Consider the following 26410-nt stretch of genomic DNA (forward strand, 5'->3'; position numbering starts at 1 on the left):
ATGGAAAAACTATGCATATGGATTTAATGGTTTATTGAATTCATTATATATTCAATTGTTGAACTTAATATTTTTGTAAAGTATTTGCAATATATTTGGGGTTTTGGCATATTTGAGTATCTTGAATTTATATATATGGATTTTGAGAATTTCTAGCTATGGTTGGTTATGTGTGGGGTATGTGGGGGTGTTGATGTGGGAATACGGAAAGAAAGTGGATTTTAGTATGTCAGTTTGAAGTGATATACACACTATCCTATGTACCTCCCCAGATACTTGGATATGTTGGAACCCGGGCACCCTTGACGGGGTGTTTCGTAGACCCTTAGTGGGATTAGTCTGCGCACGCTGAATAAATCCTATTGCTTTCGAGTTGAGAGTTAAAGACTGCGTATTTTGGTTTCCCAAAAACAGATGCCAGAAATGGATGGGTTTGAAGCACAACAATGCAAATAAGGAAAGAGGAAGAACCTTACAATGTTCACATTCCCTTCATTCCATTAACTGGTCATGCACTAGGCGAGGAAAGAAAAAAGAGGATTGAGGCTCGCATATCGACCATTTTAAGCAAATCGTTCCAAAGGGAACATTTGCTTGAAATAATGAGACGCATTGATAGTAGAAATAAATTTAAAGCGAAATGTTCAAGGTAGAGGGATGACATTTTTATATCACATTTCTAAGAGCATTCACAATCATGCTCTCTATTTTATAGTTAAAATTTAGCTAAAAACACTATAAAGCTATTTTAGGAGGTCTCTATAAAATTTCAACTCCCTAGTTTAAAGAGTCATAAATGTTTTTAATATTTTTTAATTCAATTTTTGAATAAAGTGTAGACACAAAAGCAACAATAAAAAAAATAGTTGGCATTAAATAGATGTTTAAAATAATATTAAATATAGAAGCATTTAATTATAGGGAGTTACTAGGAGTCCTTTCTCTCTAGAGATTTCCTTATTTTATGAGCTCCTAGAGATCTCCCTATTTTAAGAGCTGAATAGGGAGCATGGTTGGAGGTGGTTTTTTTAAATTCCTCCTTCAATTTTAGCTAAGGTGATAGTTTAGGGAGTCCATTGTAGATGCTCTAATATAGTTACGCGGCCTACAAACAATATAAGTGAGCTTCCTCTCTATTAGAGATGTGATACAAACATCTTATTTATATGTCTTATAATATAGTTGTGGGTGTGGGTGAAACATGAATCCAACTAGTTTTTCTTATTATAAAATTTTAAATTTTAATACAAGCGTTATTTTGGGGGGAGGGGGGGGAGGGGGGGGGAGGAATCGAACCTAGGATCTCAAGTGTAGGGGTAGATGCTCTTAACCACTTGAGCTACAAAGCCCCATACTTTTGTTCTTAATTACTGTTTTACCCCTGTAACGGATGCTCGGTCTCACTTTACCCCATGCAACTGGAATTTTCTCACTTTACAAGAAATTAAGCCTTTTAAAAAAAAGACATTTCCTATTGAGGGAGGTGATAATATACTTAACTCACACACACTACACGGATGCTATGACTTAAACTCAGAACCTTGTCTGAGGGAGCAATTACTTTAAACCACTACACAAAAAGCCCTTTGACCACCTAGAAGAAAAAAAAGTTAATTATATTTTTGGTCACTGTGATTTCAATTTTCCCGATTTTGTCACCGTAGTTGCAGTAGTTAACAAATCAAGTCCTAAGCCTCAATTCCCTCAGTTTGTTTAATTTAAAAAATATTTAATATTAAGTTAAAAATAATTAATTTCAATGTAAAATTTAATATTTTTAAAAAAACCTACCCCATGTTCCCTTTATTTCGCCGTCAGGCTCCCTTCCCCACCTATCCAACAATACCTAGGTTCAGTTTGAGATTGTTGTCACTTTTAAAAAAAGTTTCTTATGCTTTACTTTGAAAATAATTAATTATAAAGTAAAGCTGCTTTACTTTGAAAATAATTAATTATAAAGTAAAGCGGCTCCATGTTTGGTAAACAATATTTTTAAAGTGTTGTTAATATAAATAGTAGTGTTAAAACCGTTTGGTAAATTTTAATATAAAACTGTTGTAAATGTGAATATTAACTAAAATAGACATGATGTTGAAAGTATCATGCGCTAATCATGTGGTGGTAGTGGTGAAGGTGGTGGTGAAAGAGATGGAGGTGAAGGTGGTGGTGGTGGTGGTGCCGACGCCGGTGTTGGCGTGGTGATGGTGGTGGTAATCAAGAAAATTGAAATTACGGTGACCAAATTTGATTTTGAGCCAAACCCCGGTGACCAAAAATGTAATTAACATAAGAAAAAAGAGTAAGGAGAAGTATTTACGGTATTTGTATGAATATGGTATATCTATCTATATATATAAAGCAAAAGACAGAGAATGGCGAAACATTCAAAATACCAGAAAATGCCCTTGGTTAATACAAACATTAAGAATTGAAATTATTAATTAAATGAGGATAATATGGTAAATTCATGCCTTTTCATATTAAAAAAATTTAAAAATAAAAAATAAATCAGATAATGAATCCTATATTTATGAACCACAACTACCCATTATTTTTTTAAATTCTAAAATAAATTTAAAATTTGAAAATAAAAAGCCTCTTGCAGGGCCGTTAGGCTAGTTACGTAGGTATAATACACATTTTGAAGTTATCAAATTTTAGTGGAATTGGGTTATCACAATAGTTGTGCCCCTGGATCCGAAATCTATATATATAAAGCAAAAAGCAGAGAATGGTGAAACATTCAAAATGCCAGAAAATGCTTTTGGTTAATTCAAACATTAAAAATTAAAATTATTAATTAAATGAGAATAATATGGTAAATTCATATTTTCTCATATTAAAAAAATTAAAACTAAAAACAAAATTAGATAATAGGTCCTATTTTATGGAACATAACTACCCATATTATATTTTCTTAATTCTAAAAATAATAGAAAAAAAAAAAAATCAATTGGCACATGCGTGAGCATGTGTCAAGGGGCTAGTTTTTTTTTTAAAGAAGTTGTCAAATTTTATTGTACTTTTTCTTGAAAAACCTAAGGAAATTTGCAGCAGTCAGTGGTGGACACCACGGTTTACGAGCCTCCAGTGAGTGCAAAGTTGTATCCCTATCGTACACCAACACCAACTACGGTATTGTCCTCTGTAGTTTACAAATTAGGGCTTGCTTTTCAGAGAGAGGAACGTCAGGGCTTTTCAGCGAGAAGCATACGTACCTTTGAAAAGCTTCAGGCTTGAGGTCGCCGTTGAGGTTGAAAGAAGGACCAAGTCTCGGGTAAGTAAATTTTGTTCTGAAATTACAAATCAGCTAAAACAAGTTTGGAATTTGAAATTCCAAGTCTGCATTGGAATACAAACCCAATAACCGTGGATTCGGCGTTGGACGACCAATGTCAAAATTGTCGAATCCATGAAGTCAAACATTCTTATGAATTTTGTTAGAGCGATCAATTTTTGTGAAACTTTCTTGTTATATCTTCACGGCACTACTAGGTCTTTCACTTCCGGATTATAGGGCAAGAATTGGAGTGCCTGTCATGTACTTTTTATCAGTTTGGATGGTATGTTCTTGAATCTTATCAGTTTACAAAATTGCTGGGAAAGGAAAACGGTCTAGTCTGTTAATTTGGAGGCGTGGGGAAAATTAGGAATTGAAGGACACTGAAAAACCCTGAACCCTGAAAAAAAGGGCATTTTGATATATTGTCAGTCCTCTAGTTCTTTTTGGGTCATCGCCTCAATAACAGCCAAAAAAAAAAAATTCAACTGTGATTCTTATAAACTGCCTAGTATGAGACTAGATTTGATAACTCACTGGAAGGTATGTTGAAGAAAGAAATAGAGGCCAACTTCCGAATTTTGTCCAAGTTGAATGTACTAGATGGACTAGTCATGAAGGAAACTTACCCCTCCCAATCCCATCAACACCTTATGACTTATCTTCTAATCTTAATGCTTAAATTGGGCATTTACAATCATTAATCAATATGTTTATATCATCTTTCACCAACACGCACTTGTAATTGTACATAGCAGAATCATTAGATTGTTGCAATTTGAAATTATCCTCTTATTGCTGTCTTTAGTCATGTAGTGCACATAGCTCTGTTGGGATACCCCTAACTGTAATTAATTAAGAGTAGAGGTACTAGCAAAAAGAGCAAAAACAATTGAGTACAGTTGAAGGTTTCAGTTATTATGGAAGTCATCTTATTGTTGAAGCGTAGTACGAACCATAAGTGAACCATTTGTTTGTCATCTGGTTTCTAAGAATGTCATCAAGATTTTCAGAACCCTTTTTTTTTGTCTTGGATATCTTTCTGGACACAACCAGCATCTTCATTGAAGTAATTAACCATCTGTCAAGCAAATTTGGATACAAAACCATAGAGAAATTACTATCCAGTCAATGCTTTCTACTGTCATACTGTGTGTCACTGGTTAAAAGCTAGTTGTTTCCTTGTTGGATTGATCGTGCTGCAGTATCTGATGGAGGCTCAAATTCAAGAATCAGTTCCTTGTAGGCCTCAGGTCAAGGTGAAATTCCAGCTTGGTTCAGAAACATATTCTGTCAATCGAAACACTGGCATTCTTTCCGAGCAAGTGGTTTCCGTTAAAGAAGAAAGCATGAACATATTGAAGGACTTCATCACCAGACATAATGTTCCTAATGACGTCCCTGATGAACTTGTTGAAAACTCCTCGGAAGATGATGGTGAAATCCCTGAGAAGCCTCCTGTCAAGTTGAAGAAGACTAAATTTACTTGATTGCCTTTCTATGCCCAGGTTTAAACCCCAAAACTGTTTGTGGAGTGCTCCTTTTGATGTCTTAGATCAACTTTTTGAACTACATCTGGAATTACCCAGCGTTAGCTACTTTTGCAATATGAAGTGAAGTGCTTATGTTTTCAAGTTTGACATTAACTACTTTTTGAACTATCAGCTTTTGAAATTCAGTCCGTCCAATTGAATTATTAATTATCAAGATTAATTCTGGACTCCAGCTAGGTTTTAGTGGGCATTTTCGTATCCCTTGTACTCTTGACTTCACTTAAATCACTTGCTGTTACAGATTATCTCCCGATCGAAAGTGCAATTGGCAGGCTTACCCTCGTACAGATTTTAACTGCGACTGTGAGTCTGTTGACTAACCTGAAAACTCGGATAATTCGCAAATCAAAGCTGTGCAAGAAAAATACTGTTCTCATGGGTAAGCTCAGATCTGTTCCATTCCATTAGCCTTACTTAGCACGTATTGTTAATAAGATGATATTAAACATCTTCTCCACCGGCCAGAATAGAAAAAATCTCTGGCCAATAATGCTATGCCAAAGTATTATCACGTGTGTCATAGCATTATTGTCTAGGGATAACAAAATAGTGTTATTCCTGTTTCATGGAAGTCTTTCTCCACATTCTGAGGTTAGCTCTAAGATGAGCATGTTTCTAAAATGGTTGAGAATGGAGGTTACCATACCGACTTGATTATGATGTTACAAACTCTGGGCTCCTATAGCCATGGACGGTGACCTTTTTTTTTTGTCCAAACGATAAGGGATAGACGGTGATTGTTGGATGCTACGATGTTAGCATTTAAGAGTTTGCCCCCCACAATCTTCTGATTTTATCTCATTTTCGGTCTGATTCCCAACAGAATAGGCCAACAAGCTTCAGAAAAATCTCAACACAAAGAGGAGTAACTGTCATTATAATAATAGAGATAGAGATAGAGATGCATTAGAAAGGAGACTTGGAAAACCATCCACATAATCCCCAACTAAATTATCCAATATAACCCTCTTATAAAACATTAAAACCCAAAATAAACAAGAGAAAGACTTGAAGCCTAACAAAATTGGGTTGGATATAATCTTAACAGACAAAACATTTGGATCCCAATTTAGGAGAAGTGTATACCATCCTTGTTGAACTCGGAAAGTAGGTCCAAGAATTGCTGTAATTTGAGCTTCGAGGACCTCTCCCCTTCAAAACCTGCCTTCTTCAACACACTCAAGACCTTTTTTTTGAATTCAGATACCTCCCCTTCTGCATTACCATCCTCCAACTCCATTCCATCATCCACTTCATCATCATTCATCTCTGTCCTCATCTGAAAAATCCATCACATCATTAGTATCCTCCAAGGCACCTTGTTGGGCTGGTGCAAGATTAAGCGCCTGCAAGGTCTTGTAATTCTTCTCTAGCAAATTGATGAAACTTTTCTGCCTAAAAATTGAGCCAAGCATTTTGTTCTTCCTATTGAAACAGATCCGCAAAAAGCCATCCCACTCCTTTTGGTTCACTTCAAAAGGTGGTTTCCTGGGTTCAATTCGAACGACAGAGGAATCTACCTTAGGCAGGGCGAAAATTGTTCCTTCCAACTTTGAGTAGATGGGAGACCCGAGACAAGAATTGCGTGTTGACGGTAAGACGACAGTAGAGCTTGTCACCAGGCTGCGCAACCAGTCTCATTGCAAATTCCCTTTGGAACATTATAATGGCACATCTGAAAGCAGGTTGGTGCTTCAATAACTTGAATGTGAGGGGAGATGAGATTTGAAAAGGGATATTTGCCACGCATATATCAAAATAGGGAAGTTCAGTCTTCAGCACATCTCCTTGAATAACCTGTGGACATAGCAAACAAATCCTCTATCTGTATTCGATGAAAATCATCAACAACACATCGTATCACACATCATACAACAGAATTTGAGAATTCCTTCATGGCATAATAGTTCACAGTTTCTAAATTATCATATTCACCGAAACGCTAATTGCAATTACTCAATAATGGGTTTTCAAAGCAAAAATAAAGTGCTTGGATATTGAAAATAAGCACGAAAAAGGAGGTACCTGCAAGCGGCTGGAGAGAGGAGTGCCCTGAAATCGTCTCTGCAGCTCGAGGACCATGCGAGCGTCAATCTCGACGGCGATGACCCTCTTACCAACTTCTAGAAGCTTCTTGGTGAGATTACCAGTACCAGGACCAATCTCTAGGATGACATCGGTGGATTTGATCCCTGACTTCTGGACTATGGAGTCCACCAGTAACGGATTCTTGAGGATGTGCTGTCCTTTGGACTTGTGGAACGATATGCCTCCTTGGTAGGGCGTGTGCCCTGCTGGCCTCGCCTTCTCTTTCTTTGTTTTGCCTCCTGCCATTGATGCCAAACCAAAGGCTGAGAGGGTTGTTTTCCTTGGGATGTAACACCGAAATCTATTTCGGTTGAAGTTGGAACTAGAATGGTGTGTGGCAGTTGATTGAAGGATTTATCACGTGTCTTTTTATAAAGTGATGTGGATGAACAATTAGCATTGAAGTTGATGACTCCATTTCAAGAAATTGTACCATACTGAGCAAGCCATCAATCTATCTTGAAGGATGGAGGAAGAAGAAGCCAAGACGAAGCAGAATTTTCCATTAAGACTATTAGAATTTTTAAAAGAGAGTCGTCACCATATGTTCAACTGACTTTGGCCTCCAATTTTACCTTTTAGAATAAAATTAATTAAAAAAGGGAGTCGATTTCCCAATTCCACTTTTCTCTACTTACACTCCCTTTTGCTTTTTAATACTTTTTAATCAATTTTGTTCTTTCTCTTTCCGATTCTACCCTTATTCTCCATTAATTTTTTTTAACTTCACTTTTATATTATTTATTTGGCTTTTTATCACAAATGGTCATCATTTGCATAATTTTCACCTTTCGTCCTTAAGGATTTTTTGTGACACTAATGATCCTTAATGTTACCATCTACACATCAAAATGGTCCATATCGTTAACTTCCGTCACATTTTCTGTTAAAATGCTGACGTGGCACGCATATGGGCTACATATTCAATCATATAGAGTCACATGACTTTAAATAAAATATAAAATATATTTAAAAAAGAAAATTAAAATTTTTAGAAAAAAAAGAAAGAACTTAAATTAATAATAATAATAATAATAATATGCAGAAATGAAGTATAAATTACCATTCCTGGCCCTTACCTGTCGGGGATTTTTAAAATTCAGAGATCCCCATACTCGATTTCCGTTTTGCCCTAGAATCTCCTCTCGTTAGGACCGGGAACCCGGCCAAACAGGGATTTATGCCATCCATAAGTCCGATTCTTCTATTTGACTAATTTCTTATGTTGGCATATAATGTTGCATCTTTGTCTGGCCAAAATTTTCTAATTTTTCTTATGTTCGGATCTTTTCCTATTTTTTTAAACAAAGATCTTTATGCAGAGGAGGTTGTTGCACAGAGCCTTCTTCTCCAGCAAGGGCTCATTGCCCCAATTGAGATACACAATGAAATGGTTAATTCCGAGGTGGCTAATTCTAATGTTGAAGCTGCAATGGTCACTCTTTGTGCAAATAATCTCGCGGGAGAATATTTGCCTCTAGATCCTTCAACCTTCGATCTTCCTTCTCTCTCATTCTCGATTCCTGTAAAAAAGACTGGAGTAAATAGACCACACCCGGGGGGTGTTGGCCAAAGGCCCTCCGATGCCGATGCCTAAGTTAGTTCGAGTGTTTGTAGGAAAACAATAGCTAAGCAAAGGGTACGGAGTTTGTATGGTGTAAACCGGGCGGCCGGAGCCGTGTGTGGTGGCCGGAGCCGTGTGGAGAAAATATGGAGAGTGGAGAGTTGAGAGGGAGAGAGAGCTTCGGGTATTTTCTCGGGTTTTGGAGCTAGGTTTAGAAGTAGGATTTTTGAAGTACCTTGAATGATGAATAAACCCATCTATTTATAGGAGCCTCGGGGCTAGGATTTCGTAGCCTCAGGGCTAGGGTTTCGTAGAGATCGAGTCAGACTTGATAATATCTGAATTATCTCGTTAATTATAAGATAATATCCTATAATTAGGATATTATCCCTTTGATAAGATAATACCCAAATTATTGATATTATCTTATTAATTATAAGATAATATCCCTTTATTATGATAATATCTCAATTAATGATATTATTTTTATTAATTATGAGATAATACCATATAATTAAGATATTATCCAGATTAATTAATTATCCTAATAAATGATTTAATTAATTAATTTAAGAGATAATCTTCTTTTCCACGTGGCGTGCTCTGATTGGAGACGAAAATATTTGCTCCCACAATCACCTTGATTCAATCATCACCCAGAGGCAACTAAACGGTGATTTCTCTGACAGCAACCTGGATACAAATAAAAAGAGTACTGGAAGGAATTCGCGCCTACCATAAACTCCCAGTTAGGAGAAGAAAGATCCCGAGAATTTCTACCTACTAGGGGACTTTTGCCCAAGAGGAAGAAGCTAAGAGTCACCAATACAAATAATCACCCGCTGCACCTTTCTTCTCTTCTCTTATGGGGCGGGCAAGTTTTCTCTGCCCCAAAGTTCGAGGAGCCAACGCCAGTACGAGAGGACTGGGTTGGGCCAACCTATGGTGTACGGTTGTTATGCCAATAGCAGCGCGGGGCAGCTAAGTTGGTATGGATGAACTGCAATGAGTCTGTCAATGCAAACACATATTTTTTTTTCTTCCCAAAAGGGTGAATTTCCAATTAATACAAATTTTGACTAATTGACAAAGCAATTGGAACGCGAGACCTAATTTGGCATAATAACTAAGATTTATAGTCTGACAATTTATATAAAATGCAAAATTGACAACATTTTCCTATATGAATCAAGATGCGTATAGCAAGATTGCTTCAAATTTTTTAAAGTTCTTATGCCAAACTGCTGAGCTGACTAATAGAAATGATGATCTTGAAGAAGATGCGTATACAATAAATGATCTGCTTTGGCCTTGGGGATTTCACTCTCCCTCTGAAAGGACTGCTTTACCAAAAATGGAACAACGGGGACCTACTTGAAAAACAAAATTGAAAAGAAGAAAGAGCAGTCTAAGGAGTAATAAGGAAGACCAGTTGCATCTTCTGTACTCAAAACCTCTGCAATCTTGACAGTTTTTTCTTAAACCATTTTGAGAGGTGCCTAATCCGGGCTTGCAATTCATTTCTCTTGAAGTACTGCCTCGCGTTTGACAGCATAACCATTATATCATGCTCCACAGCTTCCAAGCTTCTATAATAGTCATTCCTTAACCTTGATTGGATTAGTTCCGGGTACAATTGCACAGGAAAGCTGCAAAATATCCACAAACCAAAGTATCATTATTTTCTCAAAATCTTAGTTTTTGCCAACAATAATTCATATTAACAAATGTGATTATTGATGTGCACTTGGTTCTTTTTTTTCTTTTCTTTTTTTTGTGTGCAGGCTTTGTGATAGAACGGCAGGAAGGGCCCTCTTAACAGGCTATAAGCATATAGGTCATGAAGTTCCGCACATTCTAACTAATTTCAAGGAAATTAATTAGAACTCAATGGATTGGAAGGTTCCTATAAATGTTCTAACACAGGGATATGGTTAATCCATATATAGTATTTCTTTACCTGTTGCAGAAATCCGCCTTCCGAACAGCTTGATTCATTTGTTGGATTGTTTGGGAGTCCTGCATCATTTACAGCATAATTAATTAAAATCCTTATAATAGTTCAAGCTTTAAATTCCAATTCCCACAAAATAAAAACAGGGACGTGAAAGTATTTGAATAACCTTCTGCTCCAATTTAGAAAAATAGTGCAGCAGCTTATCTCTGCTTTCAGAATTAATATGGGGGTGTTCCAATAATATGGATGGATCACGCAGTTCCCAAGGACAATGACAATGGGTTATCCCATCATCATTCTTGTACCGAATCTCATATCTTAACCAAGGGCTGTTGGGAAACTCATGTGATTTGGCCTGACAACGAACAATTTGACCTTCCCACCAATCCCCACCTCCATCTGAATCCCTCCACCAAACCTCGCATTTGTCCCTAGTGGTCCAGTTTCTTCTAATAGCCGCATCATACCATATTTTCTCAACAATGAAATCACTGAAATCAATTTCAGGCAAAGTTAAATTCCATGGTTTACCAAACATAGCAGAAGAAGGGTCTACAAATTTAAGTTCCATTCTACTGCAGCTCTCCCCAGAACCAGGCTGCGAAGCATACTCAAGGCTTTCAACCTTGCAAATTTCCACAGCTTTGATGTTTTCCTTAATTGATCCCCAAGGACCCCAAGGACCCACTTCTGATTTCATAACTACTTCTAGATACTCTTGATGGCCCTAACAATCAGAAGCCAAAATATTAGTTATTAAACAGTAAATACAAAAGCAGAACTCAAAAAAGACCAGAAACCACAAAAACAGATGCTAAAAATTACCTGTCTCAGGTACACCACTTCATCACCTAGCTGAGGAATATAACGGTATCCCGGCTCATGTTTTGACAACATCAGCCATGACAACTTTCCAACAGGGGTATCTAACATGCTTCGGGTTGAAGAACTTTGGTCATTATCATTATATGAACCCTGACGATTTCTTGTAGACCTTGGTCTTTGATATATCTGATCACACACTTTGACGGAGGAGTCTTCTGCATCTTTTGATGTCCCCGCTGTTTGATGGCCCCATCTCAACTTAAGGCTACGGCTCACAGAGCCCACCCCCTGTGAAGTTGCCTTGATCTTTAATGTTCTTGTTCCACGTATTGCACCCATTGCAGCTTCAGGGAGATCAATTCCTGAATCATGATGGTCGTTGACATTTGAGGTATTTTCTTCCATATTACCATCAACACCTTCTGAATTAGTCCTACCCTTAAAAAAAAACTTCAAAGAACCTGGTCTGCCAGCACCTCCACTCACTTTTGGCATTTCCAGGTTTAAATTCTGGTCCATGCATGAAGGATCTTCTGGCATTAAATCTCCATAACCTGTTAGGTGTTCTGCAGAAAACTTGAGGGAAGCATCATACTTTAATTCATCAGAGTGCATTGTTCCAGCAGCCTCCTCTATCTCTAGGGAGTCCTCTATGCCTTTTGGTTTGCGCTCGCCCAAAGCTGAGGACTCTAAAGATGACGATATGAGTGTATGAGGAAGCTCTTTACTTTTTAGATCGTCCAGATTCTCTAATGCATCAGTTCCATTATGTTCCTCATCCCTGCAAGGCAAGATACCTCCATAATTTTATTTTTTCCCTTAACTTTTGAATGAGTATAAAACTTTGCACAGTTGTCCTTAGGATAAACATACCAATTGACAGAATTCCTCTCTTTCATATAGACATCAAAACTAGCAAGGGATCCAGTGGCTGCCTCTATTGGTATGGGATTTCCTGATCTTGTATGCTTTGGTGTGCGTATCTTGACCTCTCCCCACCCAACTCTGTTATCCTTGTCACATGGAGATGCCTTCAAAGAATTTCCAGCCTTTGCAGTTTGCCCGGGATCTGCGAATTCATTGTCTATGAGATTTCCTGACAACTCCACGTCAATCACATCTGCCAAAGATGAACTCAGACCCTTATTAATCCTCTTATCTTGAGTCACATCTTGATATCCAGAAGATGGAGACACCAAATCAGCCTGATTTTTATATTTGATTTTTACATCCTGCGGAGCCTCTTGCTTCTTAGAATCACGAAGTGGAATCTTGAAAACCAATTTTGGCTTGCTTCTGACATTTGACTGAGATGAAGAAACTGCAAGAGGCTTGGCTATATCCTCAAACTCGTGGACAGATGTTTCTTCTTTAGTATGTTTTTGTTGCATCATCTGGTTACCATCATCACTTTGAATGTGGAATTGTTGCTCTAGAGAATCACTGTTTGATGAATCATCTTCATCTATTTCTCCATCAGTAGATGTTCCAGGGATCTGAGAAAGCACATTTCGAGCATTGCGTGCTGCAACTCGCTGGGGTCTCAAGGTCTTTGCGGAAGGCTTTCTCTTTGAAACTTTCCGGCCACCTTTTGAATTTTTAATTCTCTCAATCCCAGATATAATGCCATCATGCTCATCCACTTTCCTTTTCTTGCCACGCCTCTCAGAACAGGTTATTGACTCAACCTAAAAATCATAAAATTTGAGTCGATTTAGGTCGAACTAGAACAGAAACTAGTATAGATGAAGAGACTGTATTTACCTTTTGTCGTTTTCTTCTTGATCGGCGAAGGCCATCCTTATGACTGCATTCAGCTTCACTGTATTCTGTACTGCAGTCTGGATCGCTAGAAGAGCTGGTGGTGATATTTCCTTTCTCATCTTCACTGGAATTTTCCTCAGTACCGTGATACTCTGAATCAGTATCTTCACTTGCAACTTCATTTTCTGGCTCCCATAACATGGCATCAAAAAAATCTGGTAGTGGCTCAATCATTCTTTCCAAATCTGGTAAAGGAGGCATCTGATAATCTAGGCCTGTATCCATGCCAATAGAGAATTTCATGGATGAAGGATGCCATTCCATGCCAAGAGCACCCAGTCGCCGTTGCTGGTATGTACTTTGATAAGGTTCAGGATATGGCATCATACCTATTGTTTCCCATCAATCTACGTTATGAGAAAACATTGTGACTGAATATATATTAAGAACCCAACCCAGTAGAACCAGAAACATACTTGAATCACAGAGAGGATCTTGAAGATTCCTTCGATAAGCAGGAAGCTGTGTCTCCTGCAGCATATATAGTATGTTCCACAATCACACGTGGAATAGAATGTAAATACCAGAAATAACATTCAACATCAATCAACTGTACACCATGCACAGGAACATAAAAGTACATTGATTCAATTTCTTAATGCGCAAGTTGATGCCATCTGCAGCTGTGTAATAAAATTTACTCCAGAACAATGTACTAGTGAGTACTAATGAGAAGATGATTTAACCTGATCAATAGGATATCCAGAATCATCCCGTGCAAGGGGGCGATAATCCCCAAGGAAGAACTGTAGGAGAATCACACAAACGGCCATCATAGAAGAATTGCATAACACGAACTTGAATCAAAAGATAAAGAGTAGACAACTGTACAAACAAATGCTTAGGATACCTGATCATATTTAGCATCTTTTTGAGACTCGCCTTCACCCGTGTTTATTAAATATACTTGGCCAACATCATCTGAGAGTACTATTGATGTCCCATCCCTAAGTAACAAAGAGAATATCTCTCATAAAAAACATTAGCAGAATAAAGGTTAAGCATTTTAGTTTCCACGAATTAGAATTTGATCATTCAAAATTGATATCCACGTCGTAAAGAATGATGGCACCAGTAAACTGAAAATCCATCATTCTGAAAGTGGGCAGGGGAGAGGGGGTCAATGAGATATTGAAGAGATGTGAGGTAGTAGCAAGGCAACTAACCTATGTCTCCTTACATAAATGAACCCCCACAAAAAGTAATAAGGTTAAAATTGTCAGTTTAACTATAACACGAGAGAAGAGTATTCAACATATTTGAAAATTGGGTAGCTCACTTACGCGGAAAACTTCCCATCAACCAACTTAACGTTTCCAATTTCGTATATCTTAATAGGCATGCCCTCCCATATCTAGAAGCCACCAAATACAAAACAACGTATTAACAATACACATTAGGAGAACAATGTATCAGAAAAGAGAACTTGAAAAATTCAAGGAATAAACCGAAGCTCACATCCCAAACTATTGTTTGCCCATCATACCCAGCACTCATAGCAATCCGAGGGTTAAAGGGATGAACATCCAAAACATATGACTGCCAAGAATTTGACAACAGACAAGTGCCACAAGATCAATAGATTCAAAAATTCAAATTCAAATTCAAACAAAAAGCTATTTCCTGGTGCAGATAAAGCATTGGATTAAAAAAAAATGTATATCTGAGTCAAGGCATTATAAGCATTATGATAATCAGAATCTGAATCTCTTAATATATCAGACACCACTTACAGATGCAGTGTGACCGGTCAAAGAATGTACTAAGCTACCATCAACAGCGTTCCAAACACAAATTCTGCAATCTGCATAATTATTACACTTATTAAAGAGAAACCCTAAGTTTATAACCCAAGTGCTTGAATGCATGCAACAAAAGAATTGTGCGTTTTAATGGAACAGTTGTGCCGTATAGGTTAAAATTATGAGCTTTGAATTAACAGCTGGGTGGTTATCTGTTTAATATGAGGAACGCCTCCAGGATGTCATGTCAATCAGACAAGTTTTGAGTCTAGGCATGAGGAATAAGGGACAAGCCATGTGCGACGAACAGGCATGAATACAGCATCTATAGGATAACTCTTGAAAGCTATTTGGTATTTTTTTGGAAACAATGGGCACAAAAGTTAGTGTAGCCAAAAACATTAATGGGTGGAATTATTAATGGCTCATTAAGAGAAGCAAGAGGTGACAACCTCTGAACATAAGACTTGGAAAAAGTAACTATGATCGTTCACTTGAGCAGTGAATGCCCCCAAGAAGAGAGTAATTATGGCTCAACTTATGATATACAAGAAAGAAGCTGAAAACCAATGCAGGCTTAAAAAGAAAAGAAAAAAAAACGCATGACAGTATGTAACTTGATGGATGCAGTGGCCCAAGCAAGAGCATAATGTAGTTGAGATTAGGTGCTTTCTTTTAGAACATGGAAGAGGTATGCCAAGAAAATCCTATTTCCGTAAAAATACTTTCCATAAGTATAAACCTTGGTAAGTACTTTACCCATGATAGCTGCGAGCACAAAGCGGTTATCCAGGCTCCACACAATCATATTAACACCACGAGGGGTGGGAAGAAATCTCTGACGAGGGCCTCCTCGAGGTGGCTGAGGAGGCAGTGGGGGAGGCGGAACTTTCAAATGATATGCACGTGTCCAACGTCCAACTTTTCCCTAAAGTCAACAGTGGAATATAAAGGAATGATCACATGAAATTAGGGTTTAGGATTTACATGAAATTAGACTCTCAGAAAAGACTCTCAGAAAACTGAAGAAAAAAAAACTCATTCAAAGGAGCTCACATGAGATCTGTGTGATCTTGGAACCCATATAATGGCACTGCCATCACGAGAGCAGGTAACTATGTTGTTGTGACGAAACCTGAGAATTCAAATATGGGTTATTAGCACATTCTACCAACAAAAAAAAAAAAAAAAAAAGTAGTTGTGCGGATACTATACTACACAAAAACAAGAGCATAAGCATGATGCAGAAAATATCAATGTAAAATCATATCAGATATCAGTATACCAGGAATTTTTGAACTTCATATTACTCTCCTCCTTCACAGAGTCAGAAAATGAAGATTTTGAAGGAATGGCACAGCCACTGCATAGGGAAGCAGCAAAGATGTTATGAATATTTTCAAAGAAAAATTTCTAATAACGATAAACACCAAAGAGAACTTGACAGAAACAACATAAATTATGGGAAAAACAAAACAAGAAATTTTAAAGGAACCTTCGTAAGATATTCATTTAATAAATTATCTTCTGGAAAAAAGAATATGGAATTTAGGTTCATAGTAGGTTTGTGTGGTTTAAGTGAATATAGTGTGCACTGTCAGACGGTTATCCGAAATTATCGTCTGCTCAAATGATATTTAACGATTACAATTTGTATAGTAAATTGCAAGGACAACTTAACACCACATTCCTAGGAAAGAAGTGCCATCCCCTAGATCAAATATATAGGACTGCTTTGCCCTTTTTGAATATATTGAAGAAGAACAAGTAAGCAGAGACAGCCACCCCAAGCCAGTGGCTGTGAGCAAAGATTGCCACATTGTCACCCAATCCAGTGACTGCTCATAGGTCACTGTGCTTGTATCAGGAACCTCTGTTTTAATCTATCTAAACTTCTCCTGTATAGAAGGTCGATTTCACTATTTGTTCAGCCGAGCCTATTATTCTTTTTTAAATTACCAATTAGGTAAAGTTTGGTGCCCTTTTATACATTCTAGTTCAGCATACGGTGAGTTGCGGATTTGTGAAACACTCCGGCATTTGACAAATTGAGAAAACTGATATTTTCTTGAAACTGACGAGCTTTCAGCTAATTTCGGGAAATGTCAACACTTTAGGAGAAACAATGCAGAAAATTTCTATCAGAAGCTTTCCCCAACCTGAATTGCACATAATTAATAACACCAAAATTTCACCTATATTGTTAATTTTTATGACCTTCGGACAAACAAACCTGAATTGCACATAATTGACATCATTCTCATGGCCCGACAGTACATCCAATTCATGTATTGGTTGTTCTGAGTCATCTGTATTAGATTTTAAAGCATTCCAGACCTGCAAGTAGTTGGGTTATGGTAAAACATCCAACTTCACATGCGGCAAAGTCAACTGATGCAAGTAAACGGAAAGGTAGCAGTGGGCAAATCATATGGACTAATTTGAAAACTATGTAGTTAAACATACCCTTGCAAAAGTGTCAGAGCTACCGGTGACAAAAACCGTTCCATTGGCATTGTAAGCACAACAGAGTATCTGATGGCTTTGTGGACCATTACTTGAGGAGGGTCCAGTACTTGAAATAGCATTGCTCCTCCCTACAAGTAAACATCACATAATGTAAGTTTGCATCACCCGAATAACCATAAACCAATAAGGCAACAGTGTCAGAAGCACTATCTAACCAGTTAAAGTGTCCGAAGGTTGTGGCATGTATATCCGCGGAGGGTACTGGGAAGACCTAGCATCCCAGATTCGACAAGTCCCATCATCCGATGACCTATGAATGTTATGGGCGTAAAATAACTAACAGAGAAAAAGATTTCAAGAATTATTTCACTTAATGGCCATAACCAACACGTTGCATTAAAGGTCTGAAAGACATCGTTAAGAGTCACAAAGTGCATATGAGTAGTAAATTACTTTACATGAAGATGTTTCCAAACTAAGGATGCAAGTAGACATGTACACACACACACACACACACACAGAGAGAACAGCCAAGAGAAGGGAAGCAACATAAAAGAGCATTCTCTCTTAGAATTTGGCTTACGATAAAAGTTGGTAAACAGCACTAAGCCTGGGACTAAATGCAATAGCAGTCACAGCTCCAGTATGCCCTTGAAGAACTGAAATTGGAAATCCATCTGGCAAACGCCACTGCAGGTAAAATATATATTCATTGACTGATAAACAGGAAAATAAGCAAATTGACATTTTAAATGTTAGGGTATACATACAACTCGAATGGCAAAGTCATTTGAAGCAGATGCCACCAAAGCGTTGTTTGAACTTACAGCCAAGTCAGTAATGTCACCCTTTGATTCATATAACAAGAAGGGTAGAATAAATAATACAAGAAAAAACAAATGAGGCTATATTGAAAGCCCAAAGAGAGAGGGAATGAGGGAGGGAAAGGGGGAGAGAGACTGTAAGTCGAAATTATTAAGTGAAGAATCTTAACTCACTTCATGCCCACGACAGCTAGCCAAGCAAAGCGCAGTTTCCATTGACCAAATTTTGACAAGGCGATCATCCGAACCAGTGATAACATATCTCCCAGACCGATCAAAAATGGCTACAAGATACAAGTGCCGGTCATCTTTGTTCTCAAAAAATTCCAGTAATACAAATTCTTTACACAAGAGATAACTAGAAGCTCCAAGGGAAACCTAAATAAATAAATAGCCGTAGATGGAACAAGAGGATGCATAAAGTATATTATAAGACAAAATTACGGCAAAATTTGCAAGAACAATTTGGAAATACAAAGTAGATCAGCATTGACTTTTCATTCCTTTGACATAAAACTCCCAGTACACTCATAAACACTGGGCAATAAAAGGAAAATGCTCGGATATTGTCTACATCATCTGTGTGATATATTTTGTACCCTTATCCCAGACAGTGTTGGCAGTAACATTAAGAACTTAGCATGACCTCATAAAACGGGATTCCCTGAAAATAAATTGTTTATACAAGTTAGTTAAAAGTGAACAATACCGCAATAGACAGCATTACGGTGCCCCCGTAGCTTCTTTTTGTTGTTCATCTTTTGCACCATAGTTGATGGTTTAGCAATAGCATAACAAGCAGAACGAATTGATGGAGCACGATGATGCTTTGTGAAACCTCCTCCAATTTCCCTCAAACTAAGCCCATGAACTTGGTCAGCCTGCATGTAAGGCCAACGCAGGTGAGCTGGCAGGGGCTTAACTCTCTTCTTTTCCGTAGTCCTATCACCTGCAAAAAAGGAAATTAAAAAAAAATTCAAAATAAGTAACCCTTGGAGAAACTTATTATGCATGGAAGCTGAAAAGATATGTGGCATCACAAAGCAGCCTAACAAACTTCTCTACCTCGAGAGGAAACAGACTTCAGATGAGTACGGAAGGCAGAGATTTATGCCAAAAAGTGACAATTAAAGGTAAAAGATGCAAACAAAATTTAAGCCGAACCTATCAGTTACATGCATAAACTACCTAAGTAGTATATTAGGTTTATGATAAGCATGCCATTGAGCAGGAAAGACAGATTTTTCAAAGACGCAGTAGGCTAAGATGGGTCTTGTAGGTGCTACACAAACATAACATGTTAAATAAGTGTTACATCCACCCACAGGTTGTCATATTAATCTTTAAAAAAATGTTACAACGGATATCTGTCAAAGTTCTCATACTTATTTAGAGCAAAGTAGTTGAATACTTATTCCTAAAAAGGACATATATCAGTGTAAATAAATGACAAAATTTACAAGTGACCAAAGATTTGTATAGCAGAGGTTTCAGCCTCCAAACAATCATTAAAGAAAATTCTACTGTCATAGTTTATGTATTGTTCATTGAGTTATTCAGGTCAATTATTACTAATACAGAAGATTTCCATAAAACTTGGTTTTATGCTAAACATCACTTCTCCCATATCCAAAATACTTCACATACAGAAAAAAAAACACCCATGAAGAGTAAAAGATACTCTGAAATAAGAACTATAAATATCACTTACAATCTAGAAGTGAAAAAGAACCAGTTCCCAGTAATGTAGGGACATCAGCCGCATTCGGAGCACTTCTTCCAACCTTGCCATGCAAAGGAGTTGCTATACTCAGTATCAGTTGCTTTAGAAGCTTTACCAAGTGATCCCTCTCTATATGAGGATACCTATTGGTCATACAAAAGACTAATCAATAAAAACTGAAAACAGGAAACAAAATGACTAGCCCCATTATAACTAAAGAAAAAACAAAAGAACTAATGCAATACGAAAATCCATGCACCCTGCTAAAGTTTGTCAGTTTACCATTATCCCCCAAAGCTTAAGCTGTTAGAATGCTGGCCACAACTATTTTATGTTCTTAACACTCCCCCGCACATGTGGGCCTCTTTCCACCTTTAGAATCAGAGTAATTGAACAGAAAATAAGAGAATTTGTTTGTTTACCTTTGTACGGTTAGATTTATACTGATTCAAGCTTTCAAACATTAACTTCTATCAGATTATATATGCTATTTTACATTGATTTTGGTTTTTTCACTGCTTTGAGTTAAAAACATATTCTTAAGATTTTTAAAATGTTGGCATGTTAAGATCCACAAAAGCAACAAACGAATTGGGAGTAATCACTAGTGATAGGGCAAATACAGAGGGCAAAGGAGAGAGCGATGCCCACATTAGATCAATTGATTCGGAGGATCACAAAAACTTTCAGATTCTTTCATGCTTTATTGTCATTGTTTCGACTTAAATTCGGAGTCGCCTCAACCCCCTAAATAGGAAGAGGGGTACTTTAGAAATAGGGGGTAATTGCTTCGCACCCGACTGTGATAGCCTTCTCCCCCATACGCCTATCCTAAGGGGAGGAGCAATAGAGAAGGCACCTTCGCCCCAGAAGGGAGCTATCTAAAGAGCACCAATAGTGAGTTCTCTACTATATAAAGAGCTATAAAGAATTTAGAAGGGTCTTTTAAGATTAAGGATAAAGAAAAAGAGGTGAAGGTTGCCCCTCATCCAGCTCTCTGCAAGGGAATCTCCACTCATTGCTTACCCTAATATCCTCCCGTCTGAAACATGGATGAAAATATCGGCCGATATCCCGATATATCGGCTGATATCCAGATATATTGGCCGATATATCCCTTTTCTTAGGTGTCAATACAGATAAAAGGGGGTAAGCCAATTTCTTCCCCCTTATCGGCGATATATCCCCGATATCCTCGATATTTACCAATATTTCCCGATACCAGACAAATAACCCAGAAATTTGTCTTTAGTTTTGAAAGAAATCATAGGTCCCAACCACTGAATCAATGTCAAAAACCAAGCTCTAATACTTAGTAGCTTCTGCTTTCTTCTCTTCTCAGTCATTTCGGCTATCTTTGGCTCTTCCTTTCATCTCTCTAGTTGCTCAGTATCTTGTGTGCTTGAATTTATTTTTCACCTAATCTTCTATCTCTCATTTCCTTTATCATTTAGTCTGACTCTTGTAATATAATGTTGGGTGATGTATTAATGGGTTGGGTTGGGTTATATTTGAATAATGTTGTCTTTGTTGTGTTTGTATTTATTTTCAGGATTTTCATCATGCATTATATACACATACATTTCATCATATGCATATCTTGTAGTTAGTATATTTTGAATTTTATTTGCTCAATACATTCATTGATAATGTGCTTAATATCTATGAAAGTTTCACTTCAAAATTCCGTGTTTTAAAGCCAATATCTGTCTTTTTGGTCGTTTTTCCCCAATACCTAATACGACATCGATATATCCCCCGAAATATCTGTAAATTGAAGGCCCGATAATATCTGTATCGTCGATATTTTCATCGTTGGTCTGAAAAGCATACAGACTTAGTGTTTGAAATGGGTTAGAATTGAATTCTAAAGTTCTGGAACTGCAGAACCCAAATATTATCGATTTGGCTTAAGAAACTCATTCCATGGACTGGAGTATAACCTCAATCAGGTGGCAATCCAATAGATCAAGCTCTCCTGATAACATGTTGCAGACCCTGTCTAATTTGTTAAAGCCTTGTTACTAAAGTTTTTCTTGTTTTTTTAGGTGCTTTGCACTGCAAGATTTTCTCTGTCAAGCTTGTTTACTTGGTAAGTGATGTGTGCTTCGGTAAGTGACAAGAGCGAGGTGAGTAACTAATATGTATTAAAATTTCTATTACAGTAAAGCTAAAATCGAAGCTGATAGAGTCTGAGAAATTTTCTGTGTTGAGCTTGTGTGCTTTGGGTAACTGATGAGAATGAGGTTGGTGACATAAATAATTAGATAAAATTTCTATATTAGCTATATATAAAATCCAAGATTCTGATACGCAGTTATCATGGAATTTGTTTAACTTATCCTTGATAAATATCTCTTCCAAACAGTTAAGCATGTTTACTTTTTAATTTTCCAAGCATACTCATTCTTCTTCTAGTTATCTACTTGTTCTTACATAATACAGTGTGTAATCTTAGGGGATTCAGTTATAAGCTTACTCCTAAATGTACTATGTGTGTCATATGATGGGATTCGAGTTGTCTACCCATCCTTACATGATGTGTATGTTGTGCGATAAGATTCACTTATAACCCCATTCCACATGTGTGTCATGTGACGGGGTTTACTTATATAGTATTATTTCTGAAAACAAAAAGGTTATTTGGTGTTGATTTATATGTGCGTATGAGAATATTTTATATGAACTGGATTCTAACTCAATTATTTTCTTTAAATAAATATTTTGCAAAACCTATTGTAAACTGAGTTGTGTAAAACTACTTGAATGACATAATTATGTTTACTACTCACTGGACTATTGACGATTACACCCCATATTTCCTCTTTTACATATCAGTATGCCTGTTGTCTGTTGGACTGGACAAGGATTAAGGGATGAAGTTTGGGGTTAGAAGACCATACAAGGGATCTCAGCATGTCATATGCTGCTTCGAATGGGTTTTGGGGCTGCGGTAAGTCATGTTATATACAGGCACGGTCCTACACCCAGGCTAACCTGGGCTGTAGCCTAGGTAAGTTTATTTTTTGTAGGCTAAAATAATACCACAGTCCAGCCCACTTGACATCCCCATTCCAACCAATTAAAATCCCATTAAGAAACCTACCCTGAATGTCTGACCAATAAGTTAATAACAATAAAAAAACCCACACACAAATAAAATCCCACTAACAAACCTGCACTACACCATGTCTCACTAATAAAAAATACAAACTAACCCCACACGGGACCACTTATGCAAAAAACATTCATTCTCTCTTTGCTAAGTTACCCAAGCCCTGTTCTTCGAAGAAAAAAAAAATCATCCCTCGTATCGCAGGATGCGGTAGTGCACGCCAAAGCCATCACCCATGTCATTCTTGAAGACTTAATTAAAAGACGTAATCTTCAATTCTTCGTATTCTTTAATTTTCTTCTCTAAATTGGTTGATGTTGAAATTTTGGAGATTTAGGGTTTATGAAGCATCAATTAGGGAATTACAATTGAGACTTATGAATTATCAATTAGGGATTTTGTTAGTTTATATGTTTACATCTTCTATATATTATTCAATAGGTTATACTTTATATAAGTGTTATTTGTATTTGTATTTTGCATTAGATGCATTTTGAGGAGTAAGACTCATTATGTCCCCTGTGTATTTTTTTTGTTATCAATGAAATTCAATCGTATTGTCGAGTTTTCTATAGGTTTGTACGTAAGGTAAATTTAGCCCACGCCACTTCGAAATCCTGGGTCCGTCCCTGGTTATATATATGATGCAAATATTAAGTGACTAATGTTAAAACATATATCTTCTGTAATAAGAGGACACATGATATGAACATAAACAACAACAAAACTAACAAGAACAAATCCTATGCTTTCCTATGACAAGGGTAATATAAATTGAGAAACATCTGTACCTTTCAACCAACTTGTTGTAACTCAATGGGAAAGAGATGGCATCATCATTATTATTGCCACTTCCTACGCCGCTCCTTGAAAACCAAGCATGGTACCTTCTAGGTAGAAGCTGATGTTCCAGAAGATCATTCCCAAATTGTTCAAAAGTCCTCTGGCATGGCCCAACAGACAGAAAGTGCATAATCAAAAAGTAAACCTCTCTAATGTCTATATCGACTCCAGCCTCAGCAACATGACCTGTATCCCTCTCTTCCTTTTCAGGTTGAACCTTCTCATTCCCCTTATTTAAAATACTTGAAGGTGCCATAGAAAGAGAATTTGCACCACCAGACAAAGTGCACTTCCAAGGATCCATTGTTTGCGTACAACCTGAAGCATCAAAACATATACTTACTGAAACCATGAAAAACAGTTTATGCATATGAACGGCATCTGTGGACTAACTGAAAGATACTAAATATATTCCCCACCATAAAGGGAAAGCTAGCGACCCAGAATTTTTTTTCCCAACCTTGGTAGATATAATCAAATGATATCTTCCTACAATATAAGTGAATTTCTTAAACGGTAAAAGCACAGTTCCCAATCAATGTAGAAAGATATGAAACACTTATCAATAAAATTAATGAAAGCAAATGGTCAATATGACCACATATAGAAATACACACTTACCAGAAGATCTATTATACAAAGCCTAATGTGTGACTACGGATACAGCCTACAAAAGCCATATAACACCTAGAGCAATTTCTTTTTGTTTTTCTTGGTAAATTACTAAAAAGCCCATCAGCTATTGAATTGGCCTTGAGCCTTGTTCCTAAGGGGAGGATGTGCCACCAGGCCCGAAATGAAGGGGGTCTCATGCAGATGTAATACATAACCCTCCCCAGCCCTCGCAATGAAGGGGGTCTCATGCTCCGTGGCTACAAATACGAGGCATTACTTCTCTAAATGTTTAAGCAACAATTTTTAGATGAGTTACATACCACGACTGCCCAAATTGGTAAAATGGCTATTGAGTCGAACCCAATTGTTCTCAAGCTAGCCTGCTGCTATAACTTGGATGAGTCCAAAAAAATATAGCCAAGAATATCTTTTTGCGTTCTTTGTTGTAAATTTGCGCTTTATCAGCCCTGGATAGAGACAAACAGTGAAAACAACTTGAACAGCCATCCTGAAATTCTTAAGATATAATAATGCAATTAACAATTATGGTAGTTGTGTTCTTACACCTTTCTCCAAATAGTAGGTCTAGCTAAAGTGGAGGGAGATAAGGCCTAAAACATGCAAAGTTTAACTTCAAGAGTTTCTCCTTTTTTTTTCTTTTTTTTTCTTTTTTGGCCTCTTAACTTCAAGAACTTCAAATTATACAATCCTCAACTAAATAGCTAAAGATGGATGCTCCATTATGACTCTTCCAATTATACGGAGTTCTAACTTCAAGAGGTTTTTAATTTAGTTTTATTTGACATTTTCTTTATATGCCATTAAATTCAAGAGCTTCAAATTCATATGATTTCCTGTAACAAATAGCTAAAGGCCAGTATTCCATTATAACTGTTCCAATTATGCGAACAAAATATTGTATAATCGAGGACTTTATTAGCTTCCATAATTGAAGCAAATAAAGGGTTATTGGAATTTGTTTATTTTGAGATATGTAATTCAATGAGAACTAGAAGAGACAATACGAAACCTAACAAATTGAGAAATGCACCTCTGCATTAAGATTTTGTGTTCAAGGGTATATCAGTTCTCATAGTGATAGTTAGGCATCAAGGTTTCAACTAAGTATAAAATAAAAATAAAAATAAACGTTTGCATTGAAACCTCTAAATTTGCTTCAAGAAAGTAAAAGAGAGGTACAGTTGACTGAAACTGAAGAGGTGGCTGAATCCATTATGCGGATCCCTGAGAAGCATGAACAGAAAAATTCCAAAACCAGTCACATGCATATCAATATCACAAAAATTTTGAAGCAACAGGCGCCCAAAACCAATAATTTGAATAGAGTGAAAAATCCTGTGTTCTGGATTGTCTAATGAAACATTAAACTTAATTAGAGTAGATTATGTGTCCATGATCCATCCATATGCAAAAAGGGTAAACTAAAGCTTAATTACATCCAAGGAAGAGCTTAATTACCTTTAGATAGAGCCCGTTTGGATAATAAAGAGAATGAGAAATCGCAGTTGCTCACTTGCAGGTATGTGAAAAAGCTAAAAGTGGGTTTAGGTTTCCGAGGTAGAGAAGAGCTTGTCCCAAGTCCGACCTCCGACCTCCGACCTCCGAATTTATAATTTCTTTTATTTTATATCTTCGTTTGGGGTTTAGTCGAATTCTTTCTATCTAGGGGTCTTATATTTGGTTTTCAGTGAACATCATTCAGGATGCTCATTCATGCTACCCGAAATGGAGGAAGAAAGAATCCTATTCATTCTCAGAAATTTGGCATAATTAAATTAATGAATAATAAATGGGTTTTTTCATTTTTCATTTTTTTTTCCCTCAGAATGGAAATACTTCTTGACTGAAAAAAACAGAATGGAAATACTTAAGTGCGATTCGATATCCGCGCGCCCAACTTTGATAGTCAGGGCGCCTAATATGGAAATGCCAAGTATACCATCCATTTCAGTAATTCGGTTCCGCAA

The 26410-nt window shown here is 37.0% G+C and overlaps 2 protein-coding genes and 1 pseudogene across 4 annotated transcripts; 1 reads left to right on the forward strand and 2 right to left on the reverse strand.

Annotated features, from left to right (window-relative positions):
• Window positions 1-2993: 2993 nt before the first annotated feature.
• LOC110749309 (uncharacterized) lies at window positions 2994-4954 on the forward strand. Its single transcript, XM_021949392.2, has 2 exons — window positions 2994-3277; window positions 4486-4954. The coding sequence occupies exon 2, from the start codon at window positions 4492-4494 to the stop codon at window positions 4768-4770; it is 279 nt and encodes a 92-aa protein (XP_021805084.2). The 5' UTR covers window positions 2994-3277; window positions 4486-4491; the 3' UTR covers window positions 4771-4954.
• Window positions 4955-5671: 717 nt separating this feature from the next.
• LOC110749308 (ribosomal RNA small subunit methyltransferase-like) lies at window positions 5672-7440 on the reverse strand (annotated as a pseudogene). Its single transcript, XR_015826181.1, has 2 exons — window positions 6859-7440; window positions 5672-6630 (listed from the first exon to the last, which is right to left on the reverse strand). The product of XR_015826181.1 is annotated as a ribosomal RNA small subunit methyltransferase-like (transcript).
• Window positions 7441-9587: 2147 nt separating this feature from the next.
• Window positions 9588-26255, reverse strand: LOC110749340 (WD40 domain-containing protein). Of its 2 annotated transcripts, XM_088245428.1 has the most exons (27): window positions 25902-26255; window positions 25587-25667; window positions 24743-24889; window positions 23756-24125; window positions 19838-19992; window positions 18836-19075; window positions 18301-18410; window positions 18073-18150; window positions 17886-17992; window positions 17518-17612; window positions 17300-17430; window positions 17067-17170; window positions 16119-16196; window positions 15890-15968; window positions 15593-15761; window positions 14825-14895; window positions 14550-14630; window positions 14375-14445; window positions 13942-14038; window positions 13778-13837; window positions 13508-13562; window positions 13032-13420; window positions 12141-12955; window positions 11268-12048; window positions 10609-11169; window positions 10446-10504; window positions 9588-10134 (listed from the first exon to the last, which is right to left on the reverse strand). In XM_088245428.1, the coding sequence occupies exons 4-27, from the start codon at window positions 24109-24111 to the stop codon at window positions 9933-9935; spliced, it is 4944 nt and encodes a 1647-aa protein (XP_088101554.1). In that variant the 5' UTR covers window positions 24112-24125; window positions 24743-24889; window positions 25587-25667; window positions 25902-26255; the 3' UTR covers window positions 9588-9932. The 2 variants fall into 2 exon arrangements, with proteins under 2 accessions (XP_088101554.1, XP_088101555.1); XM_088245429.1 differs by lacking the exon at window positions 14550-14630.
• Window positions 26256-26410: the final 155 nt, after the last annotated feature.

The sequence above is a fragment of the Prunus avium genome, chromosome 8, assembly GCF_965620075.1.
Source record: "Prunus avium chromosome 8, drPruAviu1.hap1.1, whole genome shotgun sequence".
NCBI classification, from domain to species: Eukaryota; Viridiplantae; Streptophyta; class Magnoliopsida; order Rosales; family Rosaceae; genus Prunus; species Prunus avium.

Coding starts and splice junctions, on each gene's coding strand:
- LOC110749309 (XM_021949392.2), top strand. CDS start 4,492: ATGGAGGCTCAAATTCAAGAATCAGTTCCTTGTAGGCCTCAGGTCAAG.
- LOC110749340 (XM_088245428.1), bottom strand. CDS start 24,111: ATGGATCCTTGGAAGTGCACTTTGTCTGGTGGTGCAAATTCTCTTTCT. Junction 15,762..15,889: donor CAAGATCACACAGATCTCAT/GTGAGCTCCTTT, acceptor TGTTGACTTTAG/GGAAAAGTTGGACGTTGGAC. Junction 10,505..10,608: donor TTTCTAAATTGGAGCAGAAG/GTTATTCAAATA, acceptor TAAATGATGCAG/GACTCCCAAACAATCCAACA.